The following is a 14644-nucleotide window of genomic DNA, read 5'->3' on the forward strand; positions in this document are numbered from 1 at the left end:
TCGTCCGACCTCCTACAACGCTTACAGCGAGCGTTCCAGGGGGACCCCGCCAGCAGCAGTGGTCGTTCCGGCGTCCCGTTTTGTGCCACCCGATCTGCTCAAAGGGTGATCGTCTCATGACACGTGCAGTCCGCAGGATTCATCTATCCACGATAATTTCCAAACGCTGGCTCTTCGAAGTCTAAGGAATCGGCTTTCCCCACTCCTGTGGTTACCAATGTAAAAGAGGACGGGGCCGGGCTGCTGTGAACTTCCATCGTTTGATAGAGTTGCAGCAAGCTTAGTTTTTCCTCTCCAAGCTCAGTTAAATCCATCTTCTCCGGTGCTTTATGGGGTAGGATGCCCACGTCCATATCTTGACAGATGCATCGTTTGGAGAAAAACAATGATATGCAACTTAAGCATTTCACTTTTATTGCAGTGTGCTGCTCCTAGCCCACTAGAAAGGTTCACTTTCCGCACGCCATACAGTACTGTACATGTAAATGGTTTCTCGCTTGTGTGGATTATTTCATGTTGAGTAAGCGTTCCTCTATGAGTGAAACACTTTCCACGCTCCCTGTGTGGGTATTGTGACGTATATTTAACTGTGACTGATACCTATGTTTCACCGTGCACTAGTCATGTTTTCCTGCTGTACCGAATGGGTGAATGGGTTTCATTTCCCCATTTTTCAACACACTTCCTACATGCTTTTGAGATTTACAAACGTCTCTCTGTGTGCTCCATGCTGCACATTTTCTGAATGCACCACAGATGGCTCCCCCCATAATTTCTTACTGTTTTGCCTGTTACCTGTTTTGTGGGCTGGGGAAAAAGAAATGTCCTTCAAATTGAAAGGCAGAAGCCGAGAATCTCATTATGGATCAAGTCCAGTTCTCTGCTATTCTCATTTTACCATTTCAAGCATCTCCCTGAGGTTAACTTCTGAATATGCTAGTCTCAAGACAAAAACACGAGCCCCTTCCTGCTGCATTTCCCACTTCTAGACTCTAGTCACTAAGCACTGGTCTGTTTCTTTGCACTCATGGAGGATGTGAAGCAATTGCTGATCATGGAATGGGGAGAGGAGGTGGCTGGGGAGCAGATGTGTAATGTGCAGGGAGTCCCAGGGCCCAGCTGGAGAGGCTTTAAAGGCCACATTTGCCCCCCCCCCAAAGGTCTATTTAGTCCAAGAGCCTTACAGGGGCCAACGAGATGCCGATAGAAAGCGCAGAAGCAAGACATAAAGGCAACAGATCTCTGCTCCCTCTCCTCCCAGAGCAAAAGGACCCTACAACACAGCTAAGCATTTACTTGCTGATTTCTCCCCATCTACGAGATCCTGAAGAAAGAGTTATTGTCCTTCCTAACAGGAACCAAAGACTGATTTGAGGAAAGATACATTAGTTACTTTTAGGCACAAAGCCCCAGCCTTTTCAAATCAATCCTTGACCTCAAAGCCAATAAAAAGGATTATCCAGATCCTATAAATATGCACCACATGACTAGTAGAGGACCATGTGGTCACCACTGTTACAAGGTGTGTGTTGGAATCCACACATGTCCAACCCTCACATGTACACCCACTGCCAAAAGGTTGAGGACCTTTTGTTGGAATTTACAATCTGTGTTTGTTATGTGTTTACCCTTAACCTTATGCCCACAAGAAGTTCACACACAAGAAGAATAAAGAAAGATTGGTTCATTACTTGAAATGAAACTGATAGAATATTTGGATGCTGGCTGGTGTTCTGATCAAGGAAAGCAATAGCTCCATCCTGCTCTATTTTGCCTTGATGAAACCATATCTGGAGTACTGTGTCCAGTTCTGGGCACAGCTGTTTAAGGAGGATATTGACAAGTTGGAATGTGTGCAGAGGGCAGCCAAGATAACCAAGGGTCTGGAAACGAAGCCTTTTGAGGAATGGTTGGGGGAATTGGGTGTCAGGAACAGTGGGAAGTGCACTTTAAGAGACTTGAGGCAGGCAACACAACTTATTAGTTGATCAGGTGAAGATCATCGGGCTTGTTTGGTCTGGGATGAGGTGTGTGACCACTCTGCTTGATTAAGCTCAGGACAGGTGAGGATCACATGCTTTGTTAAGTGGAGAGAAACAGTTGCTCAGCTGGAGCAAGCTCAGGTGCATCAAGTAAGATTGGGAGGAATCAAACAGAAACAAGGTTTGAAATGCCGGTGTGAAGCACTATTGATGGACTTCAAACCTCTCTCATTGCATTGGACCCGAGCCTGTGTTTGACCATTGGACTGTCTGACTCCTTTCTAGCATTGCCCTTGGGACTGTTTGAAAGTTCGAAAAGCATGCCAAAAGTGCAAGCATGCAGTTCGAAAGCATGCCAAAAGTGCAAGTAGATAAATAGGTACCACTCTGGCGGGAAGATAAATGGTGTTTCCATGCGCTGGCTGCTCTGTTTTCGGTGTTCTGTTGCGCCAGAAGTGGCTTAGTCATGCTGGCCACATGACCCAGAAAAACTGTCTGCGGACAAATGCCGGTTCCCTCAGCCTGTAATGCGAGATGAGCGCCGCAACCCCTATCACCAGCATAGTTTGAATAACTGTAATGGGCATTTACAGGTGACTGGAAATGTCTGTCCCTATAATAATAAAAATAATGTCATATATTATTTATACCGTGCCCATCTGGCTGGGTTTCCCCAGCCACTCTGTAAAAGTCTGAGGCACCAGAAAGTAACTGAGCACGAGTGCTTTTCTGAACCCTCCACCCACACTTAGCAGCTTTTAAAGGGAAAAGCATCACTAGCCCCCCCTCCTTTACAGAATGCAGGAGGAGGGTAGGTTTCAAAGCATGTTTTAATAAATCCAAAAAAAGATTCTTTTAAAAAGCTGAAATGTGAACCATGCCCTGTATGTGTATGCTAAGTTTGTGCTACCCTTAAATAAATGGTAACTTTAAAAAAAGGAAAAGTTAAAAGGCCAAAGCAAAAATATAGTCAACTAACACTCCTTCCAAAGGAGCCTGGGGCAGCAAACACATGTAATACTATTAAAGCATCCTCTTTATCCTCATTTAGCACTCTCTTGTCTTGTCACCCAAGGGTTAAACCACCTTCCTAGATGGTTTCCTGCTACTAATATATTTAAATAACTTCTTACTGTTTTTAGCATCCCTGACCACTTGCACTTCTTGCCAAAGTTTGTGTTCCCTTTTTCTCTCTCTCCATGTAGACAAGACTTTGGTTTTTGGAAGGAAGCCTTCATGCCTCTTAGAGCTTCTTTGACTCTGCTTGTTAACCACACTTGTGTCTTCCTGGCCCTCATAATACCTTTCCTGCTCTACGATGTACACTCCAGTTGAGTTTCTAATACTCTAATATTGTTTTTAAACAACATCCAAGCATTTTGGAGTGATTTGACCCTCTGGACTTTGCCTTTCAACTTCTTTTTTACCAACCTCATTATGGGGACATTTCCTCTTTTGAAATAAATGTGACCGTGTTGGATCTCCTTGGGAATTGGTCATTTACATGTATATTTAATTTAACAACACTATATTCACTGCTCCCAATTGGCTCAAAACCACATATATCACACACCAAGTTCTGGGCACCACTCAATATTAAGTCAATGGTTGCTGCCCATCTGATTGGTTCCAACACCAACTGTTCTGGGCACAGTGACTTCAGGTATCTATCATTGTCATGACTGCTTGGCCACCATGGTGTAGACACTGGCAATCTCAACACTAGATTACTGCAATGAACTCTTATGTGGGGCTTCTCTTGGGCTCAACCCACAAGATGCATCAGTTAAGTTGTTGACTGAGGTACCCCATTCACATCCTATATCTCTGCTGAGGGACCTGCACTGGTCACTAATGTGATACCAGGTGCAAATTCCAAGGTTTCACTTTTAGTATTGCAAAATAATAAGGAAGACACAGTATAATATAGATTTTTTTTATTTTGTTCACAGAAGATTGAGACAGGGAATTATTTGCTGCTGCTTAATAAGTTCTAGGCCTCTGCCAGAAAACATGTAGCTGTCTTATACCAATTATAGTTTATTCTGACTGGCAGTTCTTCAGGATCTTGGGCAGAGTGTTTCCCCATCACCTCCTAATCCAGGCTTCCTCAACCTTGGCCCTCCAGATATTTTTGGCCTTCAACTCCCATGATCTCTAGCTAGCAGGACCAGTGGTCAGGGATGATGGGAACTGTAGTCTCAAAACATCTGGAGAGCCGAGGCTGAGGAAGCCTGTCCTAATCCTTCTAACTAAAAATGGCAGGAATCGAATTAGAATATTCTTGCATGGAAAGCATGTGCTCTGTTCTAGGGCATGTGCCTTCACCAGAGGGTGGATATTAGCAGGCTATGAAAGGTGTGGTGCCAGGAGATTCAAGCTTCTGTCTTCAGAGGAGACAACATAACCTCCTCCTTCGGTACCATGCAACTTGTGGAAATGCTTTTTTGGCTTTAGCCTTCATCTAGGTAGAATGAGAGGGCTCCAGTACTTTTAAGAATCCTTACAGAAGGGTGAATTTTGCCTTGTATGGGCTTTTCCCATCACTGCTGCAGCAATGAGGGAAACAGGATTTGGTTAACAACAACAACAAAATCTTCCTGTTCACCCCTTTAGAAATTTACAATAGGTTCAAATCACAATCAAAATCCAAGCTGAAGTTTTCACACAGCTTTTAATACACAACTCTTTATTTTCAAGCTGAAATCTAAGCCTTACTGAGCTATACTGTAAGGAAGGAAGTCCTCAATGGAAAGTGTCAGGTTGTAGCTTTAGCCTGTATTCCTACAAAACAGTAATCATGTATGAAACAGTATCTGTCATTGAAATTCTACAAACTTGCTTATTCATTTCAGTGGAAGAAGTTTCAAACATTCCTTCCTTTGTGCATGGAGAGCTGTTCTTTCCATAAAGAATGGAGAAACTCAAATAGGGGTTCCTTGTGGGCTTGTTACATTTTATGGTATTTAGGAGGGAACTGACAAAATTAACACCTGAGTATGAAGTGAAGAAAATTGTAAATTCACAAGACAATGACTACAAAATTTTAGAAAAAAATCACTGATTTCACAGTTTATTTTACAATAATTGGGATTAGTCTACAAGTTAAGGCAAACATACTAATGCATTTGCTTTCTTTTGAAGTCCTATTATAAAGATTACATAAAGTTTGCTCCAAAATTTCTAGGAAATGTTTGTTATTTGAAAAAAGTTAAGATGCTTGATAACATTATGTGGAATAACCAAGACAATGCTTATAGCAACAATATTCAAACACCTAGTGGCAATATTTAATCCATTTGAAAACTAATTGTTTCAAATCCTCAACTTCAGAAGTTACAAAGGTAGTAAGAGTGGCAGCAATATTTAATACTAGCTTTAACATGAACATAATTCTATTGGCTACTTTCACAAAAGAAAAAAGACCCAAAATTTGGTTTTCTGAACAATATGAACATACAATGATTAAATTAATGTGTAAATATTTGTGTATAACAACAAGTATGCTGTTGCTTCATATGATCTGGAATTATTCTGGTGGGCTTAATGCTTTTGGGCAGAGGGGGAGCTTGTTTATGTGTCCTTTTTCAATCAATTTCTCCAGCAAGTTGTAAATGTCAATTCAAAGTCAGGAAGTAAACTCCAATGGAAGGCAGCCCTTATTAATGGGAGGACAGATTCAGGTTTATGTATCTCCATTTAACACTGACAGACAGCTCTGCAACAGCTGTAAGTTACCCTGTAGTAAGAAAAAGAGCATAAAACAGAAGTTACTGCCTTTCCTCAGTCTTCTATAGTTCAAAATCTATATATTAAGTTAAGCTGCAAATCCATATAGGTTAGCCTTTCCTAACGTGTTGCCTTGCAGATGTTCTGGACTAGAACTCCCATCATCCTTGTCCACTGGCCATGGGACACAGCTTGTAATCACTCCATTCATTCTGTATCTTCATTAGTGCACTATGGCTGCCGCAATAATCACGCCAGAGTTGCATTGTCACTACCCTGGCTGGAACCCGGTCTCTGAACAGCCCCAAACATTTCTCCACATTACTGGGGTGTCTGGATTTCCCATTCCAAGTGCAAGTATTTATGCTGCACCATGTTAAGATCAATTTTAAATCATGAACACAAAAACCTTACTAACAGGAAGACAGAATTTTTCCATACAGTTACAACTGATTCAAAGAACACACTAAAAAAAAAACTGAGGCGGAATAAGAATGTCAAGTATGTAAGCATAATTTGCCTATTAACTATTAGCCTTTGCCCATGAGAAAGGTCACTGTTCAAAATGCGTGAGGAATCTTGAAACAAGTTGCTACTTTCAAACGTAATCTTGAGGCCTCTCCCTTTTTGGGGTGACGATGCCCCCTCACTAGCATATCAGAACCAAGTAACACCAACCAGTGACTCAACTTAAGTAACATGATTCAAAAGCATAGATGAACTCTCTCTTGCCATTACATAATTATGCAGAAGTGTTTTGTTTTGTTGTAAATTAGAGGCATCTCTCACTTTTTGGCTAGAATCTCTGAGGCACATAGCTTTTGTATGAGGGCAGAGAGCAGCACCTCCAAAATTTCAGCTTCCTTCTTTTTATTTTTAAATAGTGGGTGCTGAAAGGCCCCGAAAAAGGACTTCCAAAAGAGAACATGGTTCTCAGGTTTTCCCCCATCAAAAAAACTGTGGATACAGATGCAAAGTGGAACTAGTGCTCCAATACCTCCATTAATTTCAGTTTAACTTGCTGCCTCTTAAGGCCCATCAGAATAACTGCCTTTCTAATTCAGGGTGCAGTCCTAAATGTTTCAAAGTTACTATGTTACTTTCCCACTTTTATTTTTTCGGTGGAGTATCTATTCTGTTAAATTAAATTCTGCCATTAAGTGTAAGTAATTAAGCTAGAAGGAAAAATATTACCACCTTAGCATGCTTTAGTTCCAATTCTGCCAGTTCTACTAGATTCTTCCGGAATGCAGCAACTCTTCTAGTTTTAAAGTCTATAAGTTCTGGAGGAAATAAAAGTTTGGTATTCTATTAATACAATACAGAAGTGGATAAGACAATCCTACCTAGACCCAAGCACATGTGACTCACTGGATTCTCACTTTGTTTTAAATTCAGAGCTGCTGTTGGATTTAAGGATTCAATCCATTAAATGCTACGCGTATCTATGGGCAGAGATGTCCGTCTAGCAGTATTAAATATCCAAGTCATGTGAACTGGCATGGCTAGTGGATCATAGTGCTCATACATGAGCAGTCTTCATCAGATTAAGAAAACTTCACATATTTACGCAATTCTATGCAACCAGCCTTTGCATTTTGATATAGGAAATAGCACAAAACGAACTTTCAAAATACACCACTTTTTCTGTGTGTTGGTTTACACTTTTACAAGGGGATTTTTAATAAAATCAAAATGAGTTCTAATTCGTTTATATCTGAAATGATAAAATAAGCTATTTTAAGAAGTATATATAACTTTAAAAACTACCACGTTTCAAGAATGTTCAAATACCTTGTTTTGCTGATTCAGATATTTTTTCAAATTTCTGACAGAAAAGTTGCTGGGTAGTTTCAGCTTGCAGCACATCTTTGTTCTTCGCTCTTGCTTTGTCCAGAGCCTTGTTAGCATTTTCATAATCCACTAATGACCTAGATCTTCTATACAGAAGGTCCTGCAACGAATAAAGTAAGTAATAAAATCTACAGATTTTCCTCCTGGCGACAATCCTCTGGATTAGCTTTTCAGCAAGACTAAGGGACACTAATTACCCATGTGTGTGCACAGGTGTATGTGAGTATCCAAACATATATAGGGAAAAGGGGAATAATGCTTTGGTGGTTCTACCTTCTTGTACCAAATATATTATTGCTAGAGTAAAAATATATTCAGGATTACACATATTCATTTTAGGTCATTAGTTAAAGCATATAACCGTTATCAGTTTTCACTGAGCTACTCTGATATTAATTTAGGATATTCATACCCCATCTTCCAATTTTAGCAATATTTTTATTTACAGTATTTGCTTATACTGTATTTAAAGTCAAACCTCGGTCGTCGAACGTAATCTGTTCCGGAAGCCCATTCAGCTTATGAAATGTTGCAGCTTCTGGTTGGTTGCACAAGTTCCCTGCGTTCAGCAGAAGCCGCATGGGATGTTTGGCTTCCAAAAAACATTCGAAAACTGGAGCATTTACTTCCGGGTTTTCGGCGTTCGGGAGCCAAAACATTCCAAAACAGAGGTGTTTGGGATCCGAGGTTTGACTGTATATCATTCCTTTCTTCTATCATTCCAAGGCGGCATACAAGTGATGATCAACAGGCCCGTCAAAGCACTGACCAGACCCAGACCTGCTTAACTTCAGCTAGGCCACTCATCTGTTACTGTATCAAGCAATACTTTACGACCTTGTGCTACTGACTGATAAAAATCCAATATAAATCCTTTAAAATGTTCACTCATCCAGTTAGATCATTTTCTTTAGATGTCCTCCAAGGTGCCCTTTTAATAAAGCATACTTTTAACAGTAAAAATATAGATTCACCTTTGCAGCTTGTGATTCTCTCAGATAATATTTCAGAAGGTCTGAAAGTTTAAGGTCTTCATCAGCAGACACTCGTGCCTCTATTTTCTACACCAGAAAAAAATATTTCAGAAGCAATACTTCATGTAAATAATCAGTAGATTATACTTTAGAATGCACTGCAGCTATAGACACACAATACAGGTGAAACTCGGGAAATTAGAATATTGTCGAAAAGTGCATTTATTTCAGTAATGCAACTTATTTTTTATTTTAATTTTTACAAATGCTTTCTTTTGGAAATTCCACAGTAATAAAACAAATAGTTACAATAATACAAAAATAAACAAACATCGCTATTACATTTCATTAATTCCATTCCATTTATAATTGACCCGCCTAACGACAAATAATTACAATTACAACAAATAAAGGCTTGACATATCTTGCTTTGCATGTCATGCATCTATCTCATATATCGGTTTCACCTTTTAAGTTGCGTTACTGAAATAAATGTACTTTTCGATGAAATTTAAATTTTCCAAGTTTCACCTGTACAACAAAGGCAGACAGTATAGAAAACGGAGGAACAAAAAACCAATCCAGTTGAAATATTATAATCCTTCATAATACATACCCTTGTTTTGTCAAACAACTCTGATACTTTCAGGAAAAATCTGTGAATGGAAAGTGAATTGTGAATGGGTTTAGTCCATATCTGTGCACTAAAAATATTATTTCTAGCTTGACTATTTGTTCCATGTAGGTGGGATTTTGCCTGATGAGCAGGAAAACCAATCACACACAAAAACAGTCTTGGTACCTCAAATAAAGAAGAGGGGAGAAAGAACTGCTTGCCAGAAAGGTTCCTCACCCCTGCACTACAGAGACAGAGGCATCACTTTCTCACGACAGAGGCTACATATGCTTGTGACTCTTCCAGTTTACCAGCTTCTTTGGGGCATATCTGTTTGCATAGCCTTGGAACTATCAATTCCATTAAATACTTCTTATTAAAGTGTCAAAAACAGATACATATAAATGAACATTTTTACTTAGAATGGTGGCTTATTTTGGACAAGGGTGAACAGTTTAAAAGGAATGTATTTTTACCCATATTCTCTTTGTAACCAACAAGATGCTCAAACTTTTTCAATGGTAACATTAAAGGGACCCCTGACCATTAGGTCCAGTCACAGACGACTCTGGGGTTGCGGTGCTCATCTTTCTTTACTGGCCGAGGGAGTGGGCGTACAGCTTCTGGGTCATGTGGCCAGCATGACTAAGCCGCTTCTGGCAAACCAGAGCAGCACATGGAAATGCCGTTTACCTTTCCGCCAGAGCAGTACCTATTTATCTACTTGCACTTTGATGTGCTTTCGAACTGCTAGGTTGGCAGGAGCGTGAACCGAGCAACGGGAGCTCACCCTGTCTCGGGGATTCGAACCACCGAACTTCTGATCGGCAAGCCCAAGAGGCTCAGTGGTTTAGACTAACTCAAATGTTTCTTTCTTACTGAATTTGCAGTTAATAAATGGCAGACTAGACTAAAATGTACAAGAGAGCTGTAATCTTGTAACCCAGGTAAGTTGAAGGAGATCTAAAAGCGAAAGGGAAATTGTTAGCTATAAAGAATAGTATTCAATGCTAGTCCTACTTAGAGAAGACCCTCTTAAGTTAAGGAACATGGCTAATCTAGGTTCATTAATTTCAATGGGTCTACTCTGTGTAGTACTTAGTTGAAGACAATCCATACTCCTACTAAGCTTATTTCAGTAACATTTTCAATGAATTATCATCATAGTAGGGGGAAAAAATCAACCTCAAGCAGAAAAACAGAGCTCATCTCCTTTGTTTGTGGGCAGTTGTAAAAGTTATTTTGCACATGTTTTTATTGCTACTCATTACAGTTATAATCATGATGGTACAGGTTAGATGCAGATAGTAAATTCCCCACCCCACTGCCTTTCCAAGTAGACAAATGGGCACAGTTACTTAAAAAAGCAACATAAAATATTTAAAGCTCAACTGAAAAACAGCAGAATCATAGCAGCAATACGATATCCACAGATCAGCTTCCGGCCTAATACTAGACAAGAGAGCAAGGGTATGACCCAACAAACATGCAAATCCAGATTATATCCAAGACAAGGTAATGCTTGCTGGAGACATTGACCTTCAAAGCTGTACCAGAGAAGGTGGGCCTAGCATATATATTGAAGCCTGGGGTTTTTAACATCACTTTCAAGACCTCACATAGGGAGACTTAAGCAGTGAAATGGACAGTACACCTAACTATCTTGATCACATCTCAAAAATCCAGCACTAGGTACATCAAATTGGAAGACTTCTGGATAGGATACCATAGAAACTCTGTGCCCCCTCACCCATCAGGTCTGCTACACTCAAAATGCAAACAGACACAACTGGAAAATACTAACTTCACCCCCATTCAGAATCAAATCCTGGATAGCAAATATGCCAGTGCTGACATAACATTCAGCAGCAAGACTTTTAGACCTAATAGACTGTAGATATGATAGCTAGGAGAAGAAGTTGCAGCTACAGCATTTCCAATGGATCTGTTCTCCCCTGTGTAGTATACAGTACCCAAATCATGGTTCCCACTCAGAAAGCGTATCCTACTCATTGTTGCTAACAGTCACACTCAGAAGAGGGAAACAGGCCATTATAAAGTTACTGAGCTAAAACTGCATCCAAAAATTACTAAGTGAATGAATGTTACTCTCAAAAGTACCTTCCTAATATGGACAATACAGCAAACAGCTGTTTATTTTGAAGCCAACATATCTGCAGTTTGGGTTCAATTTTTAAATCCTGTACATTGCTGTTTTCTAAATATTATTGGGTGAGAAATTGCAAGTCATTGACTACACAGACCAGTTATTGAGTGGTCATGTAAAACACTAATTTAGGCCAATGTGGCAATTAGTGTTTACTGTTGTATATATTCATTCTGATTTTTTCTTTTATTTCTCCTGTAAGCTGCTTTGAATGGATTTCTGTCAGAAAAAGCTAAATAAAAGTAAATATAATTTCAAGTCCTACACTTGCAGAAGTATTGCTTTTTATTAAATTTTCTAATGATATCACAATAAGATAGTGATAATAATTACAACATTACCAGCACAGTTCTTGATCTTGCAGTGCTGCCCACAACTCCCTCTCTATAGTCAGAAAGATATTAGGCAAGGGCAGTGTGGTCCAAAGGGCTAGGCAAATGAAACAAGAGTTTGTCTCAGCTTCTGCCTCTCCATTCCTCCATTTGTGTGACCAGATAAAAGGCTCAAGTAAAAGTCAAATATTTAGGCATATCCCAAAATGCCACCCAAACATCAGAGCATTTTGCATGCAGGGCATTTAATCTTCTTAGTCCCAAGCATTGTAAAATTAATAAATTTCAAGCTCCACATAATCTAAGCAGGCCAAGGCAATACAGTGGTGCCTCGCTTAACAAATGCCCTGCTTAACGAAATTTCCGCTTAACGAAAGGATTTTTCGAGCGGAGGTTGCCTCGCTAGACGAATTCGTTTTATGAAAAATTCGTCTAGCGAATTGCAGTTTCCCATAGGAATGCATTGAAATTCAATTAATGCGTTCCTATGGGCAAAAAAATTTCAAAAAAAATTCAATGCATTCCTATGGGATTCGCTAGACGAATTTTTCGTTATAAGAAAAGACCCGTCGAACGAATTAAATTCGTCTAGCGAGGCACCACTGTACTAGGAAAATATGACTGGTTTTTGTATGAAGCTCCTTTCAGCTTTACAAATAAACACTAGTATAAACAATTGCTTCCATCAAGATAGCACAGAGGGCAAGAGCCTTTTTCAGGGTTACTAAACAGACTTAAAACAAGTCAGGGCCAAAAGTCAGAAAATTAAGATAACCTATGGTAGCAATGTTACAAGGCTTCTGCAGCTTGCAAATATGTGTTAGACTTGCATTTTTAAGTCTTTGTATTTCAGCAGTTTTTACACTGATAAAGTGTTTTTCTGCTGTGATTTATTTGCACATGGAAAATTAAACAGAATTTGCGGCCTTAACATTCCTGGAATTTGAGGTCAAACAAAGTAACAAGTCCTCTTTAGAATCAAAACCATGGGGGGAAAGTCACATAGCTCAGCTATCTCACTTGAAGCACATAGGCCTTAGGGAACTGGAGGAATAGGGTTTTTGCACTCTTCTAAATATACGGTATGTATGCATTTTATGTTCTGGAATAGGGTGGGGATGATAAATGGACTCATCTATGTTGCTAGCTGCCAAATACTGTGGTAAATAGTGCATTATCTGGTTATTAGCCTAATTCTGTTTTGGCAGGGGGAAAGGGAGTTGATTTTTGGCTTAAAACAGCCAGGGTTATTAAGCCTACTAGCTGCCTTTGGGAAGCATATCTAACCACTGATTCAGGCCAGAATGAAAGTACAGAATTAGACAAAGATCTCTTGACATACCAGAAAATGTGGCTCTCAGGTTTAGGACCAAGTTACACTACAGTTTTATGACAAGAACAGGAGCAGCTACACACAAATGCGCAAACAGATTGAAATCTTAAGAGATACCACTTTGATGACTACAAACAACTGTAGGAGCTCAATATGCCTGTCTCAACAATCTGAAGAAGCCCAGAAAAGTACCAGAATCATGAAATGAAGGAAGAGTAACTTACTAGTGAACTTTTATTCAATTAAGAAAACATTTTTGTACTATGAGTAGTTTGAGTTTGCTCTACATTCAGAGGCCTATATGTCTCAGTGTTCCTATTAAGAGAAAAAATTAAGCAGGTTGGGATTCACAGCTAAGTAATTCAATACCTTTATTTAGTGATGTGAGGTGAGAATATTCTCTGCTAGAAAATTCTTTGGAGGATATTCTCCACAAACTGTAAATTCTAATGTAAGAACCAGTTTTACAACCCACATTTAAAAAATCCAGTAAATAATAACTCAAACTGTGATATTGGCAGTGTAACTAATGAATAATGATTTTTTTTGATCCAGTTATGTTACTGGGCATTGTGTCATTCACCATTGGCAGTTCTGAAATGTGAGCTATAGAAAACTTTTTTAAAAAAAGTTTTTTAAATGCTATTCATTTAATTTGATGAACATTTGTATTTCAACTATATGTAATAGCCTTTTTTCTATTTTGGTGTGACCTTATTCTTAGCAATTCTATACCCTTGGCCATACAGTATGATTTTTTTTACATAAAGTAGATGATTCTTTTATGTTGTTATTCTGAGGAAAGCAAACACAGTAACATCCTGCCACAATTCCCTGCTACATTAAAAAGTTATTTCTATTCCCAACGGTCACCACATTAAAGGAGGTAAAACACCATGTGTGTAGGAAACAAACCAACCAGATGCCATCTTTGAAAAACAAGAATGAAGTACCACTAATATTAGGTAGACATAACTTTACAAAATCCTGTTCAGGGTCCACGTTTCATAATTTTTTAAAATACTTACTTGCATATATCTGTGGAATCTTGTGTTCCCAATGTATACAATGAAGAGCCAATTCTATTGCAGTCATCTGCAACATCTGGAAAAGAAAAAGCACTCCAATTGTTTCATTATGCCACAAAAGGATTCCAAAACACATTACCATCAGACAATGCACTATACTCCAGCTTACTTTCCAGTATCTGCAGGACCCAAGTCTGTAATCAATACTGTATACAGTAGTAGATGTGGAACTAAATAAATGTCATATTGCTTAAGCTTTGCCATATTTGCAAATCACACATTTGCAAACCCCTGATGGAATGAAATTTGATTGTAGGAGTTAAGCATACCATTTGGCATCCTGGGAATCCTATCTTAATCAATTTAATAATGCTGTTTAAAGCTACCCTATAAACAGGAGTGATCCATTTTAAAGCCCAAGAGTTTCTGTAACTCCCAAATGTGTGGATTTGAGGGAAACTGCAGCCTGGCCTCATTCACATGCAACAAGTCATGATTTGTTTTAACCATGGGTTTGGTTGAACAAACAAGGTGAAAAGTAACGGTGGCTTGTTTGCCTAATGTTGGCTCATGAGACATAATAAACCATGATTAGCGCAGGCCAAGTGTCATCAGCCCACTTCAAATAA

The 14644-nt window shown here is 39.2% G+C and overlaps 1 protein-coding gene across 3 annotated transcripts in view; it reads right to left on the reverse strand.

Moving 5' to 3' along the window:
- Window positions 1-5026: 5026 nt before the first annotated feature.
- SNX6 (sorting nexin 6) overlaps window positions 5027-14644 on the reverse strand; it is a 28883-nt gene continuing 19265 nt past the window's right edge. For all 3 annotated transcript variants that reach the window (XM_035109543.3, XM_088671762.1, XM_088671757.1), the window contains exons 9-14: window positions 14016-14091; window positions 9156-9195; window positions 8540-8626; window positions 7506-7665; window positions 6909-6994; window positions 5027-5721 (exon numbers count right to left, since the gene is read on the reverse strand). In XM_035109543.3, the coding sequence (XP_034965434.1) occupies window positions 5668-5721; window positions 6909-6994; window positions 7506-7665; window positions 8540-8626; window positions 9156-9195; window positions 14016-14091 (503 nt within the window). In that variant the 3' untranslated portion in view covers window positions 5027-5667. The remainder of the gene's footprint in view (window positions 5722-6908; window positions 6995-7505; window positions 7666-8539; window positions 8627-9155; window positions 9196-14015; window positions 14092-14644) is intronic.

The sequence above is a fragment of the Zootoca vivipara genome, chromosome 1 (genome assembly GCF_965207765.1).
Source record: "Zootoca vivipara chromosome 1, rZooViv2.hap1.1, whole genome shotgun sequence".
NCBI lineage: Eukaryota > Metazoa > Chordata > Lepidosauria > Squamata > Lacertidae > Zootoca > Zootoca vivipara.